This window comes from Sporisorium graminicola, chromosome SGRAM_5, assembly GCF_005498985.1.
Source record: "Sporisorium graminicola strain CBS 10092 chromosome SGRAM_5, whole genome shotgun sequence".
Taxonomy (NCBI): Eukaryota; Fungi; Basidiomycota; class Ustilaginomycetes; order Ustilaginales; family Ustilaginaceae; genus Sporisorium; species Sporisorium graminicola.
In genome coordinates this window covers 1,053,449-1,075,871 of record NC_043735.1, presented here as the reverse complement: position 1 = coordinate 1,075,871, position 22,423 = coordinate 1,053,449, and the positions used below count along the sequence as shown (strand labels likewise).

Here is a 22,423-nt window from a genome sequence, read left to right as displayed (position 1 = left end):
CCTAACCCTAACCCTAACCCTAACCCTAACCTAACCCTAACCCTAACCCTAACCCTAACCCTAACCCTAACCCTAACCCTAACCCTAACCCTAACCCTAACCCTAACCCTAACCCTAACCCTAACCCTAACCCTAACCCTAACCCTAACCCTAACCCTAACCCTAACCCTAACCCTAACCCTAACCCTAACCCTAACCCTAACCCTAACCCTAACCCTAACCCTAGGCCGCTCTTGGGGGGAGTATGGTGCGGAGGAGTTTGGCCATGGGATCGAATTTGGCGACAGACATGATGTAGCTGGGCGAGCGCTGGATCAGGGTAAGACTACTTGTGACCGGTGCCATGTTGGGGATCAGAGTGATGGCAGTGGCACCGGAACCGATGACAGCAACACGCTTGTCACGGTAGTCATCCTCGGAAAGATTCCAGAACTGTGGATGAACGATCTTGCCCTTGAAGTTTTGGATACCGGGAATGTCTGCCTTGTAAGGGGTTCCATAGTCATAGTACCCAGTACAGTTGTAGAAGAAACGAGTTCGGTAGTGCATTTGCTCGCCTTGCTGATTGACGGTAACAAACCAGCATCGCTCCTCGGTGGACCAGTCAGCAGATTGCACTTTTGACCTGAAACGGAAGTGCTTGGCTAGGCCGTTTTCTCGAACTACCTCCTTGAGGTAGGCGACCAAGTGCTTGCCCTCGGCAATGTCGGCACCGGTCCACTCTTTGAAGGGATAACTGAAGGTGTGCAGATCCGAGTCGGAGCGAATACCGGGGTATTTGAAGAGATCCCAAGTACCGCCCAGGTCATCTCGAGCTTCGAAAAGCAGGAATTTCTTGTCCGGAAGGCCTTCATGAATACGGTAGGCCGCATTGATGCCCGAGATACCGGCGCCAACGATGAGCACATCGTACATGTCAGATTCCTGGTAGTTGATGGAGCCCATGATGATGATTATGGCTGCGCAAGGGATGGAGGTCAGATATGAGAGAACGGTAGGTCAAACGAACGCAGGAATGATTTGTGCCCCAGCATTCTTATACCGGAAGAGCTTCGGCTTGAGTAGCTAGCTGAGTTCAGTTCAATCAATCAAGCATTGTGCAATCTGTCTGCTTCTGCCTGTGGGGGAAGGCTTGTGGGGAAGTAACTTTTGATGCGGGGGGCATGCGGACATGATCGAGCCAAGAACCTGCACGGTGGTCACTGCCGCAATATCCGCAGCCTGACATGTATTGGTCGCACAGCTGGACTGAACCTTCATCGCTTGCCCAGATTGACCAACAAAGTGAGAACGAGTCTGATTGTCACAATCCCTGTTCTCGGAGCTCGGGAAGAAGCTGCCGGGGGTTACCACCATGGCCATGGAGTGGACAACAGCCACTCATGTGATAGCCGAGCACGAGATCGCCGTTCGGCTGCATTTCAGCTGAGTCTAGAGGCTGCTTATCTTTGAAGTTGTACTCATCACCAATTCTATGATAAAGAACATACATTGCTCGATTCTCAGTACTGTACGGACTGTAAGTAGTCTCGTTCAAATCGAAGCTTTATGGGGGATTTAAAGCTCATTTTTTTATTAAGCGAGATTGAGTTGCCAAGATTATTAATACTAGTCAAGTGCAAGCTGGCTCAGACTGCATATAACGATACCAAGATTGTAGGCGGGGTAGTGCCGTTTACTAATAATGCAATGCGGGGTCCCGCATTTTGAAAGCGTCTTGGTACAGTACAAGTACAGCACAGTACAATCGCGCGTTACTGTACGCGGCAGCTTGGCTTGCCCGGAAGTCTCAGCCCGAAGAAGCAGCGCCTCGGCACCAAAGCTGCATGGGCGGCGAGGAATTCACGGAATCGACGGAATTTGCGGAGAGAGCATGGTGCGCTGAATCTCACGTGTTGGTCTACCTGCCGAAATGACCGTCTTCTCACAGTCGGTCAGAGCTTGCTCGGGACGACTTGCAACGGTGGCGCACTCGGCTGTCTGAACTGGGTGTTGCTTGGTCCCCACTGCAGCGTCTCAAACTTGGTCCCCGCGTCGAGCACAGGTGGGAAAGCCATCTTGCTGTGACCCGGTTACCGATTAGCCTTAGCCGGTCGAAACCAGTCGAGCTTATTTTGAATAGCGCTCGCCAGTCGGCAAGGTCCTACCCACTTACCCGAGCTCGCCGCGACTCAGGGTCCACGGGGATGGGCGGGATCAACGTGCCGAACTCTGATGCGTGTGATGGAGGTTCCCGATCCTCGCTACAAGTATCGGTGCGGTTGAGGTGCGATTTGTCAGCATCACTTCTGGACAAAGTCACGCTATACTGGCTTGCAATGCGTGTTTACATTGCAACGGTCGAGACTGCAAGGAGTGTGAACTGGATCGATTCTGATGTGCTGCAATGTACTGTACAGTAAGCAAGAGAGGTGGGTAGAGTGGAGAGAGGTAGTCTGACATCGCGCCAGAAACATGCCAGCTACCGCGCAGCAGCAGCGATACGATCGAGCTCACCCGTCTCCCTGTTCTCGGCCATCACCACCTGCTCCCTCGCTTTCGACCTATACACAAAGTTGGCATCAAACGGCAACGGGTGCGAGTTGGCAGCCGATGTAAATGCCAGCGTGTCTACTTTATCCGGATCGCCTGAAGTGATGTCGAAGCACCAGGCTATGCAGGCCAAATTGATCGTCAACGAACGCATGGCAATGTGTAGACCGGGGCACACTCTGCGACCGAACCCAAATGCGACCGACCCGCGTGCGGGTGCGAACCACGTGCCTTTGACGCTGCCGTCGTTGGGCGAGAGGAAGCGTTCCGGACGAAAGACGTGCGGTTCGGGATACTCATGCTCGTCCAAACTGATCGACCAGTGCGGTGCGACTACTGTGCTTCCCTTGGGTAGTAGGTAGCCTCGATACTCGACGTCTTGGGTAAGTTTGTGTGAGAACCCTCCAGCGCTGATCGGTCGCCATCGTAGAGTCTCCTGTACTGTAGCGTAGAGGTAGGGAGTTGTTTGCGCCGATAGATCTTCAAATCTGGGCAAGTTGTCGCTGCAGACCTGGTCAATCTCGGCTTGTAAAGCTTTGAGGACGTGAGGGAATGCGCACATGGCTAGCACGAAGATGGCCAGCCCACTGGCAGTTGTATCCGACCCAGCGCCAAACATACTTCCTGCCAAACTTGCGCCTTCGGCATCTGTGATGCCAAGCTCGGCCTGTTTTTCCTGCACCTTGCTAACGAAACACGGCTGACACTGGTTCTGTGCGACTCGCCGACGAACGCTGTCCCACTGAGACACGAACAGCATTTGCTCCTTTTCCCGCAATTCCAGGCCCTTTTGCTTCCACGGGTTCACAACAGCAGGGAGCCAAAGCAACGCTGGATAACGATCCAGCACGCTTGCGCCTGGGCGGATCCAAAGCGCCAATTTGGTCAAACACTCTTCCACCTGCCGTATCAGCGGATCCTCCAACGAGTCGATCCGGTAATCGTAAGTGACCTGCATAATCACACTTGCAGCATACCTCTTGAACACCTGTTGAAACCTTTCCGGGGTCCTACCCAGATGCAACATTGCAATACACGCCTCCCTCCTCTGCACCCCTTCATACAGTCGGGCTGCTTTGTCTTGCAATGTCTCGTGCAACACTTTGCGAAACAATCTCCATCTCGTGCCGTAGGGCAAGATCAGCATCCGTCGGTTGTCTGAAATCAGCTCCCCAGCCATGATCTGACGTGGACGGTCCGATGAACAGGCCGATTGCTTCTCCATGATTGCGTGTGCTGACGAGGCTTGCCCCAGAACAAAGAGGTAAGTGCTGCCGATGCGAAGCGTGAAGATGTCGCCGTACTGCTGGGTCCATTTGGAAAAGGTTCGCCAGGGATGGGTGGTGGGGATCGTGTTGCCCGTGACAAAGTTGCTAGGTTTCGGACCAGGTGGGAGATTTTTTGCGGAAGATGACCGCGAGAGCAAGGTGCGCAGCAGCGACAGAGCTAACAGCGATGCTGCGACGGAGAGCGAGAGCCATGTGTTCACCATAGTGTCACAAAGTTTGCGTGGTCTTTTGGAGGTGATGTGGAAGTGATCTGTGGTTCATGTCGCTCACGCAACAGCGCACTATTTAAACAAATTGCATCTCGACAACAGGACCGATAGCAATACAACGTAGGCTATATTGCGGTCAGTGAAGCTCAAGTGCAGCCAACGATCGAAGAGGAAGGCGCAAGATGACCAAGGCGCAGTTAGTCACGTCAAACAAACATGGGCGCGCCCCACGAGGTCAACAGACCCTGAATTTACCCCGCAAAAGAAAGGAGTTCACGGAGGAGGCAAGCGCGGCTATCGTAAGGAGAGGCGACGCCGATATTGTTGTTGTTGATCGATCGATCCGTTGTCTATATTTTCTGTTGCATTTTATGCCCCCCGCAGCTCGACTAGAAAGTCTCATGTCAAGTGCTTGTCTTCCTTGCAAGACAGCAGCAAGGAGGTTATGCTCGTACAATCAAACAGTCCACGATGGCAATCACAAGCAGCATGGTCGTGTATGTAGTGTATGTAGTTACAACGAGAGCCCGCACATCGTAACCGCCTTGTGTCTACCTCAAAGACCCACACCGTAGCAGACCATCACGCCTGGATCAGAGAAAATCCCAGCGACTAGCAGCGAACCGCCTCCAACAGTCTCGTCCAGCGAAGCGCCTGCAGCGGAAGCGATGCCAACGAATTTGTATCCGAGATATGGCTCAGCAAGCCGAGTCGGCTTGTGTCCTTGATAAAGCGTCTTGACGGAATAGTCAGCATGGGATCGCAGCAGCATTTTCTGACTTGGCAAGGGAGCCGGGTCGTCAGTGTCCGGTGTATCTGCACGCTTGGGGCTGATGGCAGCCACCCATGATGGCGAGGCTTTACTCATGTTGGTGGGGTCACGGGCAAACTTGAGCATCTTGATCCCACTGATTGCACCCGTCACGACAAGTTTCGAGCCAGAGCCAAAGACGTCTGCTGCTCCAGCCTGGTCGTTGGATCGGGAGAAGGCGATGTTGTCGGCCCTGTTGGGGGTGAAGATTTTGTCGCTTCGTACCCAGTCAGAGTCGTGTGCCTTTCCCGCCTCGTTCTCGCGTCGTCGGTAGAGCAGCACGCCAGGCATTGTGGTCGAGGCAACAGCGATGACTTTGCCGTTGGGACTCCTGGAAATGCCATTGGCAAAGGCGATACCGCGATCGAACAGCGAAACTGTCACTTTTCCGGTGTGCTCTTCCAAATGTACCCGTGTAACAAAACCTGTAGGCAGGCCCAAGATGGTTTCCGCCCTCATCAGCAACTTGGAGAGGCTTCGAATCGAGGCGATGCTGGCCAACACGCTTGCCGCTGGTTCGCCGTAGACTAGAGTGTAGATCTCACGAAGCTGGCTGAACGGCCTGGCTCGTAGCGGGAAGAGATGATCTTGGGTCACCAGCAACTCGTTCGGACCGAGGGCGACAAGGGCATTCGGCTGATGAGCTGCCGAAGGGTGGTCGATGGTCTGAACATATTTGGCGTACCATCCAGATGCTGTGGAAGCGGCATGCAGATCAAAAACTTCGATCGTAGACCATTTCCCGGCATGGTTGATCACGAAGAGCCTGTGAGGCCCTGAAGCGTCGCCACGAGCATTGCGTTGGGCGGCAGGTACGACATCCGCACCGATGGGATGAAAGTCTTTTTCCTTTGGAAATCCGTCCAGACGAAGCAAGGCAGGACGGTCGATTGCAGTGCCATTTGCATAGACCCGAGCAGCTGCGGCATAGTTGAACATCCAAAGAGCACCTCTGGGCCGCGGGTTGCGGATCGGTCTGAAGTAACGGCAAGGCCAACGGTCAGTCAGCGCATCACTTCCACGAAGGCCTGGAGTCTAGATGCACACTTACCCTAACACGGTGTTCCAGCCGGCTCGGTTGGGATCACAGCTGAGCATCGACCATCCGTCGAGTCCCTCGCCATGTAGAAGTTCCAGATCCTCGCAATACTTGGTCGTCTGGACGTCCGGATCGATGCCCGCCTGGCGCCCGTAGATGTCAGGTTGCTCGACATCTAGATCGAAACAGTGCGGTTCCACTCCCGCCTGCCTTGGGCTCACCCAGTGCGCGGTTGGAAGTGCAGGTGACATAGCTGCATTGCGAATCCAAGGTCCGTAAAGTGCACCGAATGCGACAAGGGTGGAGAACAGCAGCGCGGCGAGAGCACTTCGGTGAAACTTGGGAACTGAAGTCCGGGTATCCGGGCGGCGTAAAGCCTGCTTTTTACGATCCATTGTGGCAATCGTTTGCGTGAGAGGGTATGAGGATGCCCGCGTACGAGCAGGAGGAGCTATTTATGGGAACAAGGAGGAGCCTTTTGAAGTCCTTCTCTACATAAGTAGACACAGAGAAGAGGCAATGCGGAGACGTTTCATGCGAAAGAGGAAAAAGTGTGCAAGCGCTGCATAGACCTCCTGAGAGGAATGCCATACTATACTGTATTTGCATCGATCAAACTCAAGCTAAGCCGGGGTAACACCACCTCGGCCGCCGCCTTGCATCTCGTGTGAGATATGCGCTACGACCAGATGTGGTTTTCAGCATGAACCAGCTAAATTGTCGATTCTTCTGATTGGGATCCCCTTTCGCTTAGCGCCAAACCGACAGACTCGGCTCATGAATTAGCGCTCGTCCGCGGAGGCGTATAGTCTCCCCGCAACGGCGTCCATTCGCTCATGTGAATCTCTCCTATCGCATCAGACTAATTAGCTCAGACTCGCGGTGTAGTATCTGGCTCGCGGCCGAATACAGCCGAGCAGGCAACACAAGCTTGGCCTACCTTTGATTGTTGCCTGGCAGTGGAATTCACGTGCTTTGGTGGCTTGAGACTTGCTTGTATCCCACCATGGATTCTCTGAAGACCGATCGATAGGCGTGAGAACCAACGACGAAGGATCGATCAACCTTTTGATCGAAACGACCCTTGCGAGTTTGTCGGCTTGATCGATGACAAAGCCGGATCAATTCGTGCAAGGCATGCTTTGCAATGGAGGGATGTCAGCAAGCACGACCTGTGCGTCGGAGCAAGAAGGGGATGATCTCTTAGCGTGACGCAGCGTTGCCGCTGGTCTTCTCTGCGGGCAATGCTTTTAGCCTATTCTGTCAAGCAGCAACAGACCGATTTCGGGGGTCGGTAGGCATGAATGCAACGCAGACGCTTAACGATGATATCCGGCACACTCGAATAGGAAAGAAAAAACAAACAGCGAGCATGGGAAGAGCATAAAAGCACCGATCGACGGAGGTCCGCCATTAATGCGCATACCCTTGCCTCGGAGCTGTCAACATCGTAGGCATCGTTGACGCTCTGCTTCCCGGCCTATCCCATACGTGTTGCCACTCGCCCACGTCGATGGCAGAGAAGCTGCGCGAGCAGTTCAGCACGTTGCACTCGAGGGGCTTGGCGCTGCTGCACCACGTGGGCGAGGCGACACTGTGGGTGTTGAACAATCTCGACGCGCTGCCGCGCTCAGTGTGTATCTGATCGGTGACGCATCGCACGCCACGCTGCCGCACCAGGGCCAAGGTTCTTCGTTGGCGTTCGAAGATGCCGAGGCACTCGCAGCGATGCTGGCCGAGCTCGAGGACGGGTCGGCTGCAGCGGTGGAGGGGCAGACCTCTGCACGCCACGAGTGTTCTACGCACGCAAGCAGAGTCATGGCCCGCGCGGCCAACTACGCAAAAGGCGAAAAGTGCGACGCTCTGCGCTTCAGCCAGCTCATGCTCAAGTACAAAGGCATCAACGACCTCCGCCAGCCTGGATGATTCCCGTCACTCTCACTGCATTGTCCATTTCAAAAATTAGAAGAAAGACAATCTAGGCTACCCCGTTGAGCACGGCTTCCAGGAGCGAAGACACCCACTGAGGCACATCGGTGTCTTGGGCAACAGGATCGCCAAACCCAGGGATCTGCATGGGCTGTGAGCCAACCATGTCGTGGTAAGAGCTGGGTGAAACTTCGGCGACCATGCTCAGCCTCGGCGTAGGCGGGTGTGCGGCAAACAGGGAAACTTCTGAGGGTGGAAGGGTCTTCTGCTGTTCTTGCTGTTGTTCTTGTTGTGGTTGTGGCGAAGCATCCATCTCCTGGTGTTGTGCGTGGACCGAGTCGGACTGATTTTCCGCAGGCTGCGTAGAATCCTGCAGCATGACGGTGCAGTCCGGTTCGATGCGCAGCACATGGAACGCCTCCTGCGCACGATGATCTCCGTTGTTCGAATAGTTGGCTACGGATGCAACAGTATCCAGAGTCTCTGGACCTACAAAGTTGGACCATACCGGGCGCTCAGCTGCATCCGGTGTCGCCGTCGAGGCCACGAGCTGTGACAGGAGCTGGTCGAGTCGATCCTGGGCCGGCACGACCTCGCCGTTGGAATGCAAATGTGGGCCGCGCCGAAGCACCTCTTCGATGAGCCACTTGAGCTTGCCCACCTGCGCCCCGTGCGCTTTGAGTGCATGCAGCTGGTCGCACACCCAACCCAGGGCAGCCGCCACGCGCTGGCGCAGCGCTGTCTCGATCCAACCCATTTGGAGATGCAGCACGACGGCAAGAGCCGAGCGCACGACGAGCAGACCGTTGTTGCTGAACTTGAGGAAGGCCGGCCAGACTGTGCACACCTTGGCCGAGAGGGTGAGGTGTCGAAGGGCGATCGTGTGCAGTTCACTGCGCAGTGCGTCGTGGACGGCGTAGCTACTGCTACCGCTGCCGGTGCGGCTGTTGGATCGCTGTACAGAGGGGATGCGGGTGAGCACAAGCACGCGCAATGCTGCCAGGTGGATATGCACCAAGCTGCGGTCCAGCTGCTGCACACCGGCATCGCCAACGCCCGTGGCCACGCTGCTCGACCGACTCGCCGACGCACGTGGATTCGCAGAGCGCGGCTCGGCGTGCATCTCGGCCTGCATGTACCCGCGAGGTAGACGTTGGTAGTACGTATCCATCTCTCCACACAGCCTGGTCGCCACGCTCACGGGAAGAGTGTCAGTCTGTTGGCCCGCGTTGCTGTGTTGGAAGACGGTCTGGCACACGTGCTGCGATAGCGTGACCAGTCGCGCCATGATGGCATCGTACGACTCTGCGGCCGCATCTTGGTGGTTAATATTGTGGGGCCAAGCAACGAAGCCGTTGCGGTCCGGATGTGCGAGCGCCGCCTGACACTCGTGAAGCGCCATGACACAGATGAGCCGGGTGCGGTGGCGGGAGCGATGGTCCTTGTTGCTGCTGCTGCTGCGATGCAGCTTGAGCCTGCGCGCCATGGCAAAGGCAATGGCAGCCAGCGAGTCGCGGCGCGCGGCTTGCGTGGGTTCCAGACAGATGCAGCCCATGACCTCAAGCGCAGCCAGAGCGGGGAAGCTGGGTTGCGCCAAGAAATCAGCAAGATGGAGAGCCTTGAGACACGACTCATGCCACGCCCTGACCGTAAATGGGATGGTCAGCCTGACCTGACCTCCCGGGCCATCTCCATGTGCGAATCCGGTGAGCCCCGCGACGCGCACGTTGAAGAAGGACTGGCTGAGGTTCAACAGGGATGCGGTAGCAGCACTGGGATGGTGCGTATGCGCCACCCACCCGCACGCCTCGAGTGCTGTACGTTGTTCGGGCACATCTGGATCTGCGGCATGCAAGCCAGCGGCAAATACGGCCATCAAAAGTGCAATGAACGCAGGAGGTGTGCGCGGGCGTCGTCGTTGGAGCAAGTCGTCGTAGAGACCATCCACGGCGGTGTGTAGCTCGGCGGGATCGATGACGTGGTTGAGGACGACGTTGGGCAGCGAGAAGAAGGCGTCGATGAGCGCATTCGCAATGTGACGCCGTGGGAAGAGCACGAGCAGTCGCGCGAGGAAAGCAGCATGCAGCGAACCGGTGCTGGCATCCTCGGCAACGAAAGAGGTCTCGGCCCAGGACGAGTGGTCGAGGGCTATACGCCGGATGCTCGACGAGAGCTGGCCCAGCAAGGCCGAGTGCTGCTCCGCCTGCGCAGTGGCAGCTTTGTGGGTGGGACCTGTTGCTAATGCCGGGTCTCGAGCGACATTGGGAGTATGGGCGGGACGAGGAGGACGAGGCGAGGGCGGAGCAGTGAATGTGGACGACGATGAGGGTGCTGATGCTGATGCGGCGCATAGGTCTGATAACAAGGACAGGTGGGAAGTGGCGTGCAGAGGTGGTGGTTGTGCGGACAAGGATGACGACGGAAACGGCATGTGAGGCGCGTTGCGATAGGGATAGAGGCGATGGGCCAAAGCCGACTCGAGCTGATTGAGTTTTTGCTTGAGCTGGTCAAACTGTTCGACGGTAGCGTACGACTTTCTGCCAGAGTGCAGTAGGGAACAAGAAGACCGGTAAGCTCGATGTGCACAGTCAAACAAAAAAGGAAACAAAGCGGAACCTACCTATCTGTGCGAAGGCGTGTATAGGTGCCCGAGTAACAAAGCTCGGGCTCGCCTCGGTTTGTACACGCCGTGCAGGGGCGCTGCTTGTCGCATCGAATCTTGCGACGCCCACACTCTGTGCAGCTCTTGAGCTCTCGACCAGGCGGTGGTTGATGCGGATCATGGTTCGGTTTGGAAGCTGAGGGAGCAGCTGCAGCAGCAGCAGCAGGAACCGTAGCGGTGCCATTAACTTTCGGACTCACCACGGAGCCGCTGTGTCTCGACTCGATCGAGCTCAAGGACGAAGATGAAGCGTAGCTAGAGCGAGCCGAAGTGGTCTTGCGACGCTTTCGAGCCGTCGTCGTCATGGTCGTCGTCGACGACTCGTGCAAGGGTGGAGGAGGCATTGCATTGGATTGCTTGGCAATTGGCACGAGTGATGGCGGTCGAGCAAAAGGGAAGGCACAGACAGACTTGTACAATGTGTAACTCACGGACCAAAAGGGTCTGTCTATACACCCGGTGCATAGCGTGCATAGAGTGCATTACCCGGCGTTCTACATTCTAGCCGATTCACAGGCACGACAACGCAGCAGCGAGCAAAGCCAAGCGAGAGGAAAGCTAGCAGCCCAAGATAGTATATCGGAGCCATCTTCAAGAGATCTAAAGTGACACTATCGGGCAATGATCGGGCGCTAGGATGCCACTAGCGAGTTGCACTTGCCAATTCGAGAACTCGCGTAACACCAACGACAGCAGCTTGCATATCCATCACAGAAATATTTGAATAAGATAGAAAACACTGGTTAAATCAATCGGAAAATGTGGCTCAAGAATTCATTTCGTGGTTTATGGGCGGCGAAATCGGCGATATTTGACGTGTGGTTGAGAGTCTCTGTCTGCGTTGCTGCGTTGCGGCGTCGCTCTTCTGCTCGCTTACTGCTGTGGCTGCATTTCACATACAAGGGATATACAAACATGGTATCGGCTATGACTGTTGCTTGCTGGCTTGCTAAATCCACCAGCTGTACGATGATGCCTGCTCCGAGGCTGAAGTTGGTAGGCGCAAAGGTGACATGGCGCTGAACGAGGTGCGGGTGCTGGTGCTGGTGCTGGTGCAGGTACCGCTGCTACTACTGCCACCGCTTAGCGCACATTCCGGATGCACCCATGCTTGTGACAGGCACATGTCGGTCCAACTGCATACGCAAGGCTCAAACTTGCACTCGTTGCAATTCGGCACGTCGAGCATCCGCCCCAGCTCTGCTGCTGTCGTTGTTGCTGTCCTTGTCGTCGTGGGTGTTGCTGTGATCGGTACAATGGTCGTGGGAGAGAACGGCGGCGTGATGGCGGCAATGGCTGCTGCTGTTGGCGCTGCATCGCAGTGTGTGAGCCCAAGCACAGCCGCCCAAGCTTGTTCGTCGACCTGCGGCATGCTATCGTCTACAGCACCGGCTATCCCAGTGGTGCGCGTGGCCTCCACATGCTTGTCGTTGGCGTACTTGACTAGCGAGTGCTTTTCTTCGCTGCCTTGAAGCTGTTGCTGCTGCTGCTGGTTGTCGCTAGTCTGTGATACAGACACAATCGTTTCGGCGAGCTTCATCAGCTTGTCGCGCGCAGATTCGTTGGTCATCATCTGCTTGATCAGTGCCGCCATTGGGCCTTCGTGCGCTCTCACGGCCTGTGCTGCAAACGGTTGCGTCTCCTCTGCGCATTTGCTGCTACTTCCGCCGCAGCTGCTGGTATCACTGACGCGTCTCGACCATTGGTCAGCTCCAGTGCTGCAACCAGCATCAGACCTGTCGCCTTTGTCCGGCGACGACGACGAAAACGTGCAGAGCCCCGCCTCGCCATTGCACACCAGCTTGAGCGTTTCCAGCTCCGTCTCGTGGCGCTTGTCTGCGCTCAGTCGTCGAATGATGCGGTGGTACCGGTTGCGGCACTCGGCGTTGGTGAACATGGGCAGCCACAGTCGACGCACCTCGGCCCATCGCTTCCCGTGTCTGTTTTCCAGTCAAACAGCGAGGTCAGCAACGCACCTACGCAGATTTCATAGTCAAAGACTACTCACCTATTGACAAAGTCGAGAAGAATACGATCCCTTTCCTCGTTCCAGTCCGCTCCCGAGCTGAGCACACGCCATCGACTCGAACACTGGTCGCCCGTTCGACTCCCCAAATAAGTCGCGATCTTGGCCCACTGATTGGGATACATCTGCATCCCTTGGCGCAGCAGCTTGTCCTCCGAAGGCGTCCAGCTCCCACGGGAGATGCCAGGGCACAAGCTGCTGTTCCAGCGCTTGCGACACTAACGCGTCAATTACGCCCACCATTGTCGTTTGGTCAGTATCAGCCATGCAAAAAGACAAGGGAGGATGCCGGCTGCTGCTTCTACTTACATCTTTGGCGTTGCGGCCGTCAAAGTGTTGCGCGATGCCTACCCAATTGACATGCCCCGCTCTGCCTCGGCTTTTATCACTTGAGCTGCCTTGATGACCTATGCTCCGAACAATACAGGCGAACGTTTGCCGTGTGAGCCAAAAACAAAACAATGATGTATGCTCAGGCGTGTAGAGCGACGACCACCTACCTTGCATTAGTCTGGTGAGCAGCGCATCTTCGCTAGGCGTCCAGCTGCCCTTTCTGTGCAGCCTGTCTGTCGTTGTTGGAACAGAGTCCAAGATGCCACTCGAAGCTTGCATCGTCTGCTGAGATTACTATGCTGTGTTGTTACAAGAGGTGTGGGAATTGGTGATCAAGACGGTGGTTGTGAACGTCGAGCAATCACGGTCAAGAGATGCAGGGTACGATCAGCCGGTTTCGGGTGCTTCCGATCCGCCAGACGTCCAGATACGCCGTAGTTAAAGCTGGAACCTCAAGCCGTATCAGCTGCGCTGCAAACCAACTCTGGCCACTGCGCACGCTCCTGATGAACAACTCTGCAAAAAAAAAACGCCGACAGTGCAGCGGAATTGTGGCTTTCAGGGCTTGCCCTCACAGATTCCTGCGCTTTGTCGATTGCATCCGGACAGGACTTCCAACTCAGCCACCACCAAGCCGACGGGTGGCTGAAATCCCAATAAAACGCGAACCCAGCATACTCACGGGTAGCGTAGTTGTGAGCCCTTCAGGCGAACTGATACGCATATAGTTTGTTGCTTGGCTCGCGTCCGCATGCCAGATTGCGCAGTTTAAGGCGCAGTCAGGAACGTTTCAACCGCTTCACGTTGCACGCACGTTGTCTTGGCAGGCATTGTGGCAGCAATCCACGCTACTACTGCCACACGCTCGTGCCTGGAATTGGTACAAATATAGTTTGCTTTACTGTATGTTTTTTTTGTCCAGGAACAAGGCTAATCTCGACATTGCGACATGGCGACATCGAGTTCAAAGTACTGCATCTTCAGCCGAGCTCCTCTACCAGGTTGCCTCCGATGCACTAGTGTACACTTCCGAGCAAACTAAAATTGACACCGTGAGAAAGGATTGCGGTGCCGATCTCAAGACCGTGGACGTCGACGGCGAAACCACCGCCGCTTTTCATATCATGCATGCGCGGAGAGTTTTTCCAACCTTTCCGCTTCGGAGGTGGCGCTGGCTGTCCACTGTCTTCCCCTTGCACACAAGGCATGAATGGTTGCGAACTCTCCGTCGTTGACGATCAAATGAACATTAGCCTGGGAACGACAAGAAAGAGCCGAAGAGCTTACTTGAGACTGATTTCATGGGAGGGTTAATGGGTACTGTACCTATATATGCGATTCATGCCAAGCGAGCGACGGAGCAAGTGGTCTCGATTGCCCATAGTGCATCCGTTGCAACCTACCGAGCTTCCGTCGCCGGGAAAGCTAAGATGGCGGTTTTGGCGCACTCGCTTCGCGTACAAGTCTCCGAGTGCCGAATCGACGCAATGGCGCTAGCAGTGATCAGCAGCCAGGATCGCAACTAAGCTTGTCTCTACACTGTCCGGTCGACGTGGGGGCCCACGCAACTCCAAAGTGCTAGCGTACCTTGAAAAGCGGTACCGTCTACAGGTCGCCTGGCTCCGAGCATCTGTATATCATCGGAGCGAGTCAGTGTGGACATCAAAGCGGCTAGTAGTCGCTAGCGCCCCTTTTCCCCCTCTTTCAAGGTCCGCAGCTGCACCTGCGTTTGATGCGATCGCCAGACGTGAAAACAGTAGGCGTGCCAGTCGCGGAACTGAGTTTATCTCTCGATCCATATACCGCGGTATAAGTGAAGAAGCGAGCCGACGGCCTCGGCAACACTGACAATCGGCAACGCAAAGGTCTGAGGCTGGACCCAAAGGTCGATGTAAAATGACGTTGTTGGCATCATTGTCAATCCACCTCCGGTTCGGCACGTGAAAAATCGAGCTGAGAAAAGAATCGGCCGGCAAAAGACGATTCTGGAACCTGTCAAGGACCGCGATCCAATCCAAAGTCACGGTCGACAGCAAGTCAAAGCATCTCTGCGTCGTAGACAGCATCGGCCCCCATGACGCAGATTCCAGGCCCCGACTCCAGCTTGACGCGTTTCGTTGACAGAAACAAGCCCGTCATGCTTACACCACCCTTCGTTGTAATACCGTTCTGCTCCCTTCCTCGTTCCACACATTCCACCCGCATATGCTCCCAGACATGACCTCACTTCTCAAAGAAGAATACAGACATGTTCTGCGACTCACGTCTGGGGCAGATCTCTATCGGCGGGCCTCGTCTCTGTAGCAAGCCATGGACTCTCAGAGCTCCAACCACAGCATGGAGCCGGCTCTTGTACGAGCGCACAACCTCGAAAAGTTGGCCGAGTCACTGGATGCCACTGTCACGGGGCACAAGCTCGACAATGACAAAGACGCTTTTCTCGTCGACTGGGATGGGCCGGACGATGCAGCCAACCCGCTCAATTGGAGCACTGCACGAAAGCACTGTGTCACCTTGACGCTTTCGGTCTCGGTGATCGTGGTCACCTTTGCCTCGTCGGTCTTCTCCTCGGCATCCAACGCGGTCGCCAAGCAGTTTGACGTGTCGAGCGAGGTGGGCAAGCTCAGGGTGACTTTGATTTTGTGCGGCTATGCCATTGGTCCACTCGTATGGGGTCCGCTGTCGGAGCACCAGGGCCGCAAACCGCCCATGCTCATCTCGTACCTAAGCTTTGTCCTTTTCTCGCTCGCCACCGCTACCGCCAAAGATTTGCAGACCATCTTGATCTGCCGCTTCTTCGGCGGCCTGTTTGGCTGTGGCCCTCTGTCGATCGCTGGCGGTGCCCAAGAAGCCGAAGGTGAATGACGAGTGGGATGGAATTCCCATGTTTGAGCTGGCGTCGTTGGCGAATTTGCAGTCGTTCTTCTCCGAAGACGAGTACGCTGCGCAGTTGCGTCCGAACAAGGCCAAGTTTATCGACATTGCACGCTCGCAGATCTTGGTGGGCCAGCCGCCGGAGTGGAACGACGATCATGCCGCTTCCTATGTAAGTGCAGACGTAGACTGAAAGCTCTCGACGTTGTACGAACTGGCACTCCAGTTCTGCTCTACAAGCACATACTCAATAGCAAGCGAGAAATGCTTCTACATTATCAGGGTCACCTCCGAGAATGTACCGACATTCAACTCTTGACGAGATGGAACGTAAGCAGGTTGCCCGTGACGCGCGCCATACGAATGTCGAGCGCGGCGGTCTTTGCGCCATATACAAAGGCATCGAGCGAGTCGTACTCGTTGACAAAGATCTTGATGCGACGCAGCATGGCGCTGGCCTGGACCGCAGCGGCTTCCGACGCCTCGCTTGGATGCGTCCAGTCGTTGCATCTCGGCCCGAGCACAGTGCAGCCGATCAGAGAGCCTCCCACGGTGACCAGGCGGGCCATGCCCGTTAGGATCGCCGACATCTTGATCTTGGCCCTGTCAGTACCGCGTTGGCGAGGTCGGTACCCGGCGCGTAGGGGATGCAGTGGATCACGAGGTTGGCGATGAGCGTATCGTACAGCTGGTGTACGTCGTTGGCGGCCAGCACACGGTCGAGCTGTTCGAGACTGGTAGTATCGGCCGCGAGCCTCTTTGTCGGGGGAAAAGCGTCGGGGCGCGGGCAGGCTTGGAACCAGCCTATGTTGGAAGATCTCTCGGGCGATTTGGACCCAGAGACGTTCGAGACGCGTATGAGTATAGTGGAGGTGGACGGGGTTGACGTCGAGCAGGTCGTAGCAGAGTTGCGCGTCGGAGCGGCGTGGGAAGTAGGCTGAGCCGGGTCCCACCTCGAGTGTGCGTCGACCGATGGTCGCCTCGTACAGCCGCGAGGGGAGTGCTGTGTCGGCACGCCACATGAAGGGCAGCATGAAGCGCCAGACGTACCAGTCGTACCCGAAGAGCGCCTCTTGTGGATATGTCTCGACCTTTTCTTGCTTGGGCGAGCGGAGGTTCAGCCCATGCGCGTGAACACTTCCCATCAGCATCAAGAGGCGGTACAGCTGCAGCGCCACCGATACGACTACGCTTGCATACAGGATTGCCAGCATGGAGCGGAATTCGTCCGAGCGGTTACGAGTCTGAGGCGCCATCATTCGAGAATCGGTGTCGTATCCTTGCTTGCCTTGTTCGGAGGCTGATTTGCCACTCTTACACCCTGGAGTGTCGTAGCAACATCAGTCGTTACTTATACACCGTCACAACATTGCCTACTCAGACATTTCAATCGACAAGAACGTGACCATAGCTTTCAGACTAGAATGCGGAAAGGCGACGACCGATGGATGAGTAGCAAGGTTGTGAGGCAAAGATTGTGTTAGTCTCCGTGTCACGATTATGCGCTGCTTACTGACTTGTATTACTTATATGTAGTCAGAGCGGAAGAGTGAAAAGCAAGGGTCCTCGCGTCTGGCGCTTAGCACTGCTTCAGGGTCTTCTCGGGGGCCGTCGATGCCCGTCGTTTGCGCACGCGGCTTTAGACAGCACATCGTCAACCGCCGGCCACAGTCACGAGTAGACGTCCGACAATGCCGAGAATATTTTTGGCCCGATGAAGATATCAGCTGCCGGCAACAGTCTTGAAGCTGTTCTTGCACTTCGACAGTGATTACACCTTGAAGCCGGAGAGAAAAAGCCGAGCCGAATCTCACGGCGGGTTCCTGCGGGGCCGTCTGCTCGCATGCCGACGCCACTGATAGCGAATTGATTTTTTTTCATGCTGCTCACAGACTTCCGTTGGAAGCCAAAGACATCAGCTCAAGGACCTTGCTTGGCAGTGCATGATCCCTTGCGAAATCCATGACGCTGTCCCGAACCTTTCCGAATCAAAGATGGCGCTCGACGCTCGATTCCTTCGTTTCTAGCCTCGTCTTTTCGACGCTATGTGAGTGCCCCTAGCTTGCCTTCCATCATCACGACCTATCCTTCCAATTTCTTGCACCGTCCATTGCAACCATCCTCCATCCCAGTCCAGTCCGGCTAGACCATGTCAAACACACACGCTGGCTCCAACAACTTCTGGGCCGACTTTCTCCTCGGAGGAGTGTCGGCTGCCGTGTCCAAGGTGAGTCCAAGTCAAGCGCACCGTGTGTTCGCGTGTCTATGCGTCTCGGAGTGACGATTGGCTAACCTGACTGGTGCCTTTTGGGTTGGTTGCGCTAGACGGCGGCCGCGCCCATCGAGCGGGTTAAGCTGCTGTTGCAGAACCAGAATGCCATGATCAAGTCTGGTCGTCTGGATCGACCCTACGCCGGTGTGATCGACTGCTTCAGGCGTGTCAATGCCAACGAAGGGCTCATCTCTTTCTGGCGGGGAAACACGGCCAACGTGATCCGCTACTTTCCGACGCAGGCGCTTAACTTTGCGTTCAAGGACTACTACAAGCGCATGTTCAAGTACGACAAGAACAAGGAGTACACCAAGTGGTTCCTGGGCAACATTGCGTCCGGAGGACTGGCGGGGGGTACCTCGCTCTTCTTTGTCTACTCGCTCGACTTTGCGCGTACGCGTCTGGCGAGCGATGGCAAGGGCGCCAGTGGGCAGCGCCAGTTCAACGGGCTCATCGATGTCTACCGCAAGACGCTTGCCTCGGACGGGATTGCAGGTCTGTACCGAGGCTTCGTGCCCTCGCTCGGCGGAATCGTCGTCTACCGTGGCTTCTACTTCGGTCTCTACGACTCGCTCAAGCCAGTCGTCCTTGTGGGTCCGCTCGAGGGCAACTTTTTGGCGTCCTTCTTGCTCGGTTGGGCCTCGACCGCAAGCGCTAGTACGGTGGCCTACCCGCTCGACACGGTACGCCGTCGCATGATGATGACCTCGGGTACAGGCCAGAACTACAAGAACATGGGCGTCGCTCTTGTCGAAATTATCCGCAACGAGGGTGCTTATACGCTGATGCGTGGTGCCGGAGCCAACATCTTGCGTGGCGTTGCCTCAGCCGGTGTTCTATCGATCTACGACCAGGCACAGATTCTGTTGAAAAAGTCGGCAAGTGCGGTTCAGGAGACCACGGCAACCCAGAAGTCGTCCTGATGCACTCATGCGGCGCAACCTAGAGCGAGCTCGTCCCTTGTCGCTTCGAAAGCTGTCAATGTTCTCCTTCACTGCACGACCAAATGACCCTCCGGTTCAAATCAAAAGTTACATTTCGCGCTCAATACAGTGAGAAGAATGTGCAAGCCAAGGGGGAGTGCCTCAAGCGGAAGCAGAGTCGGTGGGCAGGTCTAGGAGGGTAGCCTCCTTGCCGGCGAGAAGCTTCCACGCGTCGAGACGATACGCAGCCTCTCTGCCCGTGGGGAGCAGCGCCCAGTCGTGCCTGTAAGCGTCCCTGAAGCGCTGTGCACGCTCCTTGTCGATGATCGGCAGCGCTTCGAGCACGAGCAGAGCTGTGCAGATATAGAGTGTGTGTGGTCGATCCGGGCGATGCGCTCCGGCTTGATCGTTTCTCTAAGGCGAGGCCTCCATTCGTCGCCCTGAGCAACGTTCTCGGAAAGTGTGCCGTGCGGGACAAACAGCGAAAGAGTTGAAGAGTTGGGGATCCTGTCTGGCCTCGGGAGGAAGTAGGCAGGGATGTTAGCTCGCGTACTGCCCAGTAGCGCGCTGGACCACATGAGCACACGTAGCGACTTGGCGACATGCTCGTCCAGATGCATCATGGCGCGCTGGCCGATCTTCCACCACGAGTTGTGCTCCTCGATCTCACGCTCCCAGTCCTTCCGCACCGAGGTGCACTGGATCGCCGGGTTGAACGTCGGCGGTGGGACGTGCAGAGGAAGAAGAGGAGGAAGGACGAGTAGCTAGACTCAAGCCCGAGCATGCGCGTCCTGTTGAGGCGAGGAATGGGTTGCGGGCGGCGCGCAAACGACGCATGCTGTGAAGAGAGCTCCTGCAGTCGATCTGGGCGTGCCCTGAGCGTGTAGATCACCACAGCATGGTGGAGCAGATGGCTGACAATGTGAGAACGGCAGGCGGTCAACGGTTAGTATCGCTCGGCATTCCAAGTCATGCGGGGTCAGCTCGAGAGCTGGGAAGCCAGTCAATGCAGGACCCTGGAGTCGAGATTGGACTTGATCATACTTGCAGGCAGGATTCTTCCAACGGCATCGAGAATGAGGCCAGCCCTCCGAACTGGATCGAACCGAAGCTAACATCAAGGTCACCATTGCCGGAGGAGGGCCTTTCATTCAATTTCGCCGGCCATTCGTAGCTGTCTTTGACACTACAAACGATTATATTTTCACTGTGAGATCAAGGAGAGCAAGGGTAGCAATGAATGATACAAGATACCTCCAGAGGTAGATAGCAAAGTCGGCGACTCCTGATGCGTCTGAACCCTGGAACCGGCGACATGAGACGCTGACTCACATGCGTGAGACGCCACCAAAGCCCGGGTTGCCCTGGATCTTCTCCTGAGCAAAGATCTCGAGGCAGAAACCGACCACTTGGCGCGTAGAGCGAGGGTCGATGATACCGTCGTCCAACAGGCGGCTGGACGCGTAGTACGAGTCTGACTCGGTCGAGACCTTGTTGAACATGGCTTCTCGGCGCTTCTGCTGGCGTGCCTCGTCGATGGGCTTGCCGCTGCGGGTGAAGATCTCGCGCTCCACCATGTCGACCACGCCGGCGAGTGCGTCCGGGCCCATGACCGAGGTGCGGCCCTGTGGCCAGGTGAAGAGGAAGCGAGGGTCGTACGCGCGCCCACACATGGCACAGTTGCCCGCGCCGTAGCTGGAGCCGACGATGATCGAGATGTGAGGCACACGCGAGTTGGCAACAGCGTTGATGAGAAGCGAGCCGTACTTGATGCTTCCCGCGGCCTCAAACTCGCGGCCTACCATGAAGCCCGAGATGTTGTGCAGGAAGAGCAGCGGGACGTTGTTGTTGTTGGCCAGCCTGATGAACTGCGTCGTCTTCTGCGCATCCGACGGGTTGAGCACACCGTTGTTACCGATGATGCCCACGGGATGTCCTGCGACGTAGCCAAAGCCCGTGACAGTGTTGGCCCCGTACAGAGGCTTGAATTCGTTGAAGCGGCTGCCGTCGGTGATGCGCGCAATCAGCTGCTCGATGCGCCACGGCTTCTTGATGTTGGCCTGCGCCACATCCAGCAGCGAGTCCATCGAGTACAGAGGTTCGAGACTGTCCCACTGCGGCAGACGCAGCGACTCGGGGCGCGACATCCGCTCTCGCCAGTTGAGTGAAGCGACCCAGTACCGTGCTTCCGTGATCGCCTCGACTTCGTTGTTGACCAGACAGTCTGCGACGCCCGAGACGGTCGCGTGCTTCTCGGCACCACCCAGCTGCTCGGCGTCGCTCACCTCGCCCGTGGCCATCTTGACCAGCGGTGGTCCACCCAGGAAGAGCTGTGCCTGCTCGCGGATCATAATGGTCATGTCCGACATGCCCGGTGTGTAGGCACCTGCTGCGGGGCACTGGCCAAAGACGACAGAACACGTTGGGATGCCGTCCTGCGAGCGAGTCGCCAAGTCGTAGAACTGGCGAGCACCGTGGTGGAACTCGAATTGCTGTTGCAGGCTGGCACCGGCGCTGTGCACCAGGAACACGATGGGCAGTCGATTCTCGTGGGCAATCTGGCCCAGGCGCTGGATCTTGGCGATTTGAGCCCGGTTGGCAGATGCGCCTTGCAGCGTGGGGATGTGCGCGATGCACATGGTCAGCGTATTGCTAAGCGAGAGAAAAGCCCATAGAGCAAAGCGGCACACGTCAGTTGACTGCTTCTTGTTCACCTTGAATCGCCACAGTCACTTGCTACTTACCTGACAAGGCCGATACCACCAACGACGCTGCCGGATGGCGTACAGTCTTTCTGCTCGTAGCCGGCAAACGTGCATAGCTGCAGGAAGGGCGAGTCTTGGTCGAGCAGCAGTGCGATTCGGTCGCGAGCCAGCAGCATGCCACGGCTGAGATGCAGCTGCTGCGTCTTACCGCTGCCTTGGTTGAGAACGCTTTGGGTGCGTTGTTCGAGCTCGCGGATCAGCGCCTCGTTGGCTGCACGGTTCGCTTGCGTTTCAGCGTCTGCTACCAGCGGCGGCAGCTCCAACACTGGTAGCCTCAGTGCAGGATGTGCTGGCTTCAGCGGCGTTTCAGGCGTCTGGAGCGCATTGAGCGACATGTTGGCGTCGATCCTTTAGCGGGATAGATAATCGAGGAGGATGTGTCGTCCTTGTATGCAGTGATAATAGGGCAAACTGTGTTCGGACGGCGAGACGAGATGCTGATCCTTGGCTGTTCCTGCTCTGATATATCAACCATGCATACCACTGACCGTTGCTCTTGGCTAAGCTTCGACAAGAATCTTCTGCTTGTCTGCTGCGATTAAACTATTCTATCTGCTCTCGGGTGTCTTTCACAAGTCAGCTTGACGGACATAGAGAGCTTTTGCCATGCATCTGCCACGCTGACTGTGCCTGAGAATCGCTGGTACACCAAAGGCTTGCGCAACGATAGCATTAGCACGTCACACGTGAGGCTAGTCTGCAACGTGAAAGTGGTTGCCTGAGTTTGCTACACCCTCCTCCCGGGTTCCGGACGGGCTG

The 22,423-nt window shown here is 56.3% G+C and overlaps 10 protein-coding genes across 10 annotated transcripts; 3 read left to right on the top strand and 7 right to left on the bottom strand.

Annotated features, from left to right (window-relative positions):
* Window positions 1-222: 222 nt before the first annotated feature.
* EX895_005157 (uncharacterized protein) lies at window positions 223-945 on the bottom strand (the record flags this gene model as incomplete). Its single annotated transcript, XM_029885751.1, has 1 exon — window positions 223-945. One exon carries the CDS (start codon window positions 943-945, stop codon window positions 223-225), a length of 723 nt encoding a protein of 240 aa, XP_029738317.1.
* A 1,516-nt stretch (window positions 946-2,461) lies between these two features.
* Window positions 2,462-4,024, bottom strand: EX895_005156 (uncharacterized protein; the record flags this gene model as incomplete). The annotated part of the gene is made up of 1 exon (XM_029885750.1): window positions 2,462-4,024. The coding sequence occupies one exon, from the start codon at window positions 4,022-4,024 to the stop codon at window positions 2,462-2,464; it is 1,563 nt and encodes a 520-aa protein (XP_029738316.1).
* A 562-nt stretch (window positions 4,025-4,586) lies between these two features.
* Window positions 4,587-6,275, bottom strand: EX895_005155 (uncharacterized protein; the record flags this gene model as incomplete). The annotated part of the gene is made up of 2 exons (XM_029885749.1): window positions 4,587-5,817; window positions 5,893-6,275. The coding sequence occupies 2 exons, from the start codon at window positions 6,273-6,275 to the stop codon at window positions 4,587-4,589; spliced, it is 1,614 nt and encodes a 537-aa protein (XP_029738315.1).
* Window positions 6,276-7,124: 849 nt separating this feature from the next.
* On the top strand, window positions 7,125-7,806 carry EX895_005154 (uncharacterized protein; the record flags this gene model as incomplete). Its single annotated transcript, XM_029885748.1, has 2 exons — window positions 7,125-7,174; window positions 7,401-7,806. The coding sequence occupies 2 exons, from the start codon at window positions 7,125-7,127 to the stop codon at window positions 7,804-7,806; spliced, it is 456 nt and encodes a 151-aa protein (XP_029738314.1).
* A 52-nt stretch (window positions 7,807-7,858) lies between these two features.
* EX895_005153 (uncharacterized protein) lies at window positions 7,859-10,815 on the bottom strand (the record flags this gene model as incomplete). Its single annotated transcript, XM_029885747.1, has 2 exons — window positions 7,859-10,346; window positions 10,430-10,815. 2 exons carry the CDS (start codon window positions 10,813-10,815, stop codon window positions 7,859-7,861), a joined length of 2,874 nt encoding a protein of 957 aa, XP_029738313.1.
* Window positions 10,816-11,420: 605 nt separating this feature from the next.
* Window positions 11,421-13,109, bottom strand: EX895_005152 (uncharacterized protein; the record flags this gene model as incomplete). Its single annotated transcript, XM_029885746.1, has 4 exons — window positions 11,421-12,411; window positions 12,480-12,715; window positions 12,807-12,904; window positions 12,998-13,109. 4 exons carry the CDS (start codon window positions 13,107-13,109, stop codon window positions 11,421-11,423), a joined length of 1,437 nt encoding a protein of 478 aa, XP_029738312.1.
* A 2,031-nt stretch (window positions 13,110-15,140) lies between these two features.
* On the top strand, window positions 15,141-15,695 carry EX895_005151 (uncharacterized protein; the record flags this gene model as incomplete). Its single annotated transcript, XM_029885745.1, has 1 exon — window positions 15,141-15,695. The coding sequence occupies one exon, from the start codon at window positions 15,141-15,143 to the stop codon at window positions 15,693-15,695; it is 555 nt and encodes a 184-aa protein (XP_029738311.1).
* Window positions 15,696-16,012: 317 nt separating this feature from the next.
* EX895_005150 (uncharacterized protein) lies at window positions 16,013-16,963 on the bottom strand (the record flags this gene model as incomplete). The annotated part of the gene is made up of 1 exon (XM_029885744.1): window positions 16,013-16,963. The coding sequence occupies one exon, from the start codon at window positions 16,961-16,963 to the stop codon at window positions 16,013-16,015; it is 951 nt and encodes a 316-aa protein (XP_029738310.1).
* An 890-nt stretch (window positions 16,964-17,853) lies between these two features.
* EX895_005149 (uncharacterized protein) lies at window positions 17,854-18,899 on the top strand (the record flags this gene model as incomplete). Its single annotated transcript, XM_029885743.1, has 2 exons — window positions 17,854-17,931; window positions 18,030-18,899. The coding sequence occupies 2 exons, from the start codon at window positions 17,854-17,856 to the stop codon at window positions 18,897-18,899; spliced, it is 948 nt and encodes a 315-aa protein (XP_029738309.1).
* Window positions 18,900-19,061: 162 nt separating this feature from the next.
* EX895_005148 (uncharacterized protein) lies at window positions 19,062-21,999 on the bottom strand (the record flags this gene model as incomplete). Its single annotated transcript, XM_029885742.1, has 4 exons — window positions 19,062-19,252; window positions 19,617-19,813; window positions 20,232-21,551; window positions 21,644-21,999. 4 exons carry the CDS (start codon window positions 21,997-21,999, stop codon window positions 19,062-19,064), a joined length of 2,064 nt encoding a protein of 687 aa, XP_029738308.1.
* Between the last annotated feature and the right edge of the window lie 424 nt (window positions 22,000-22,423).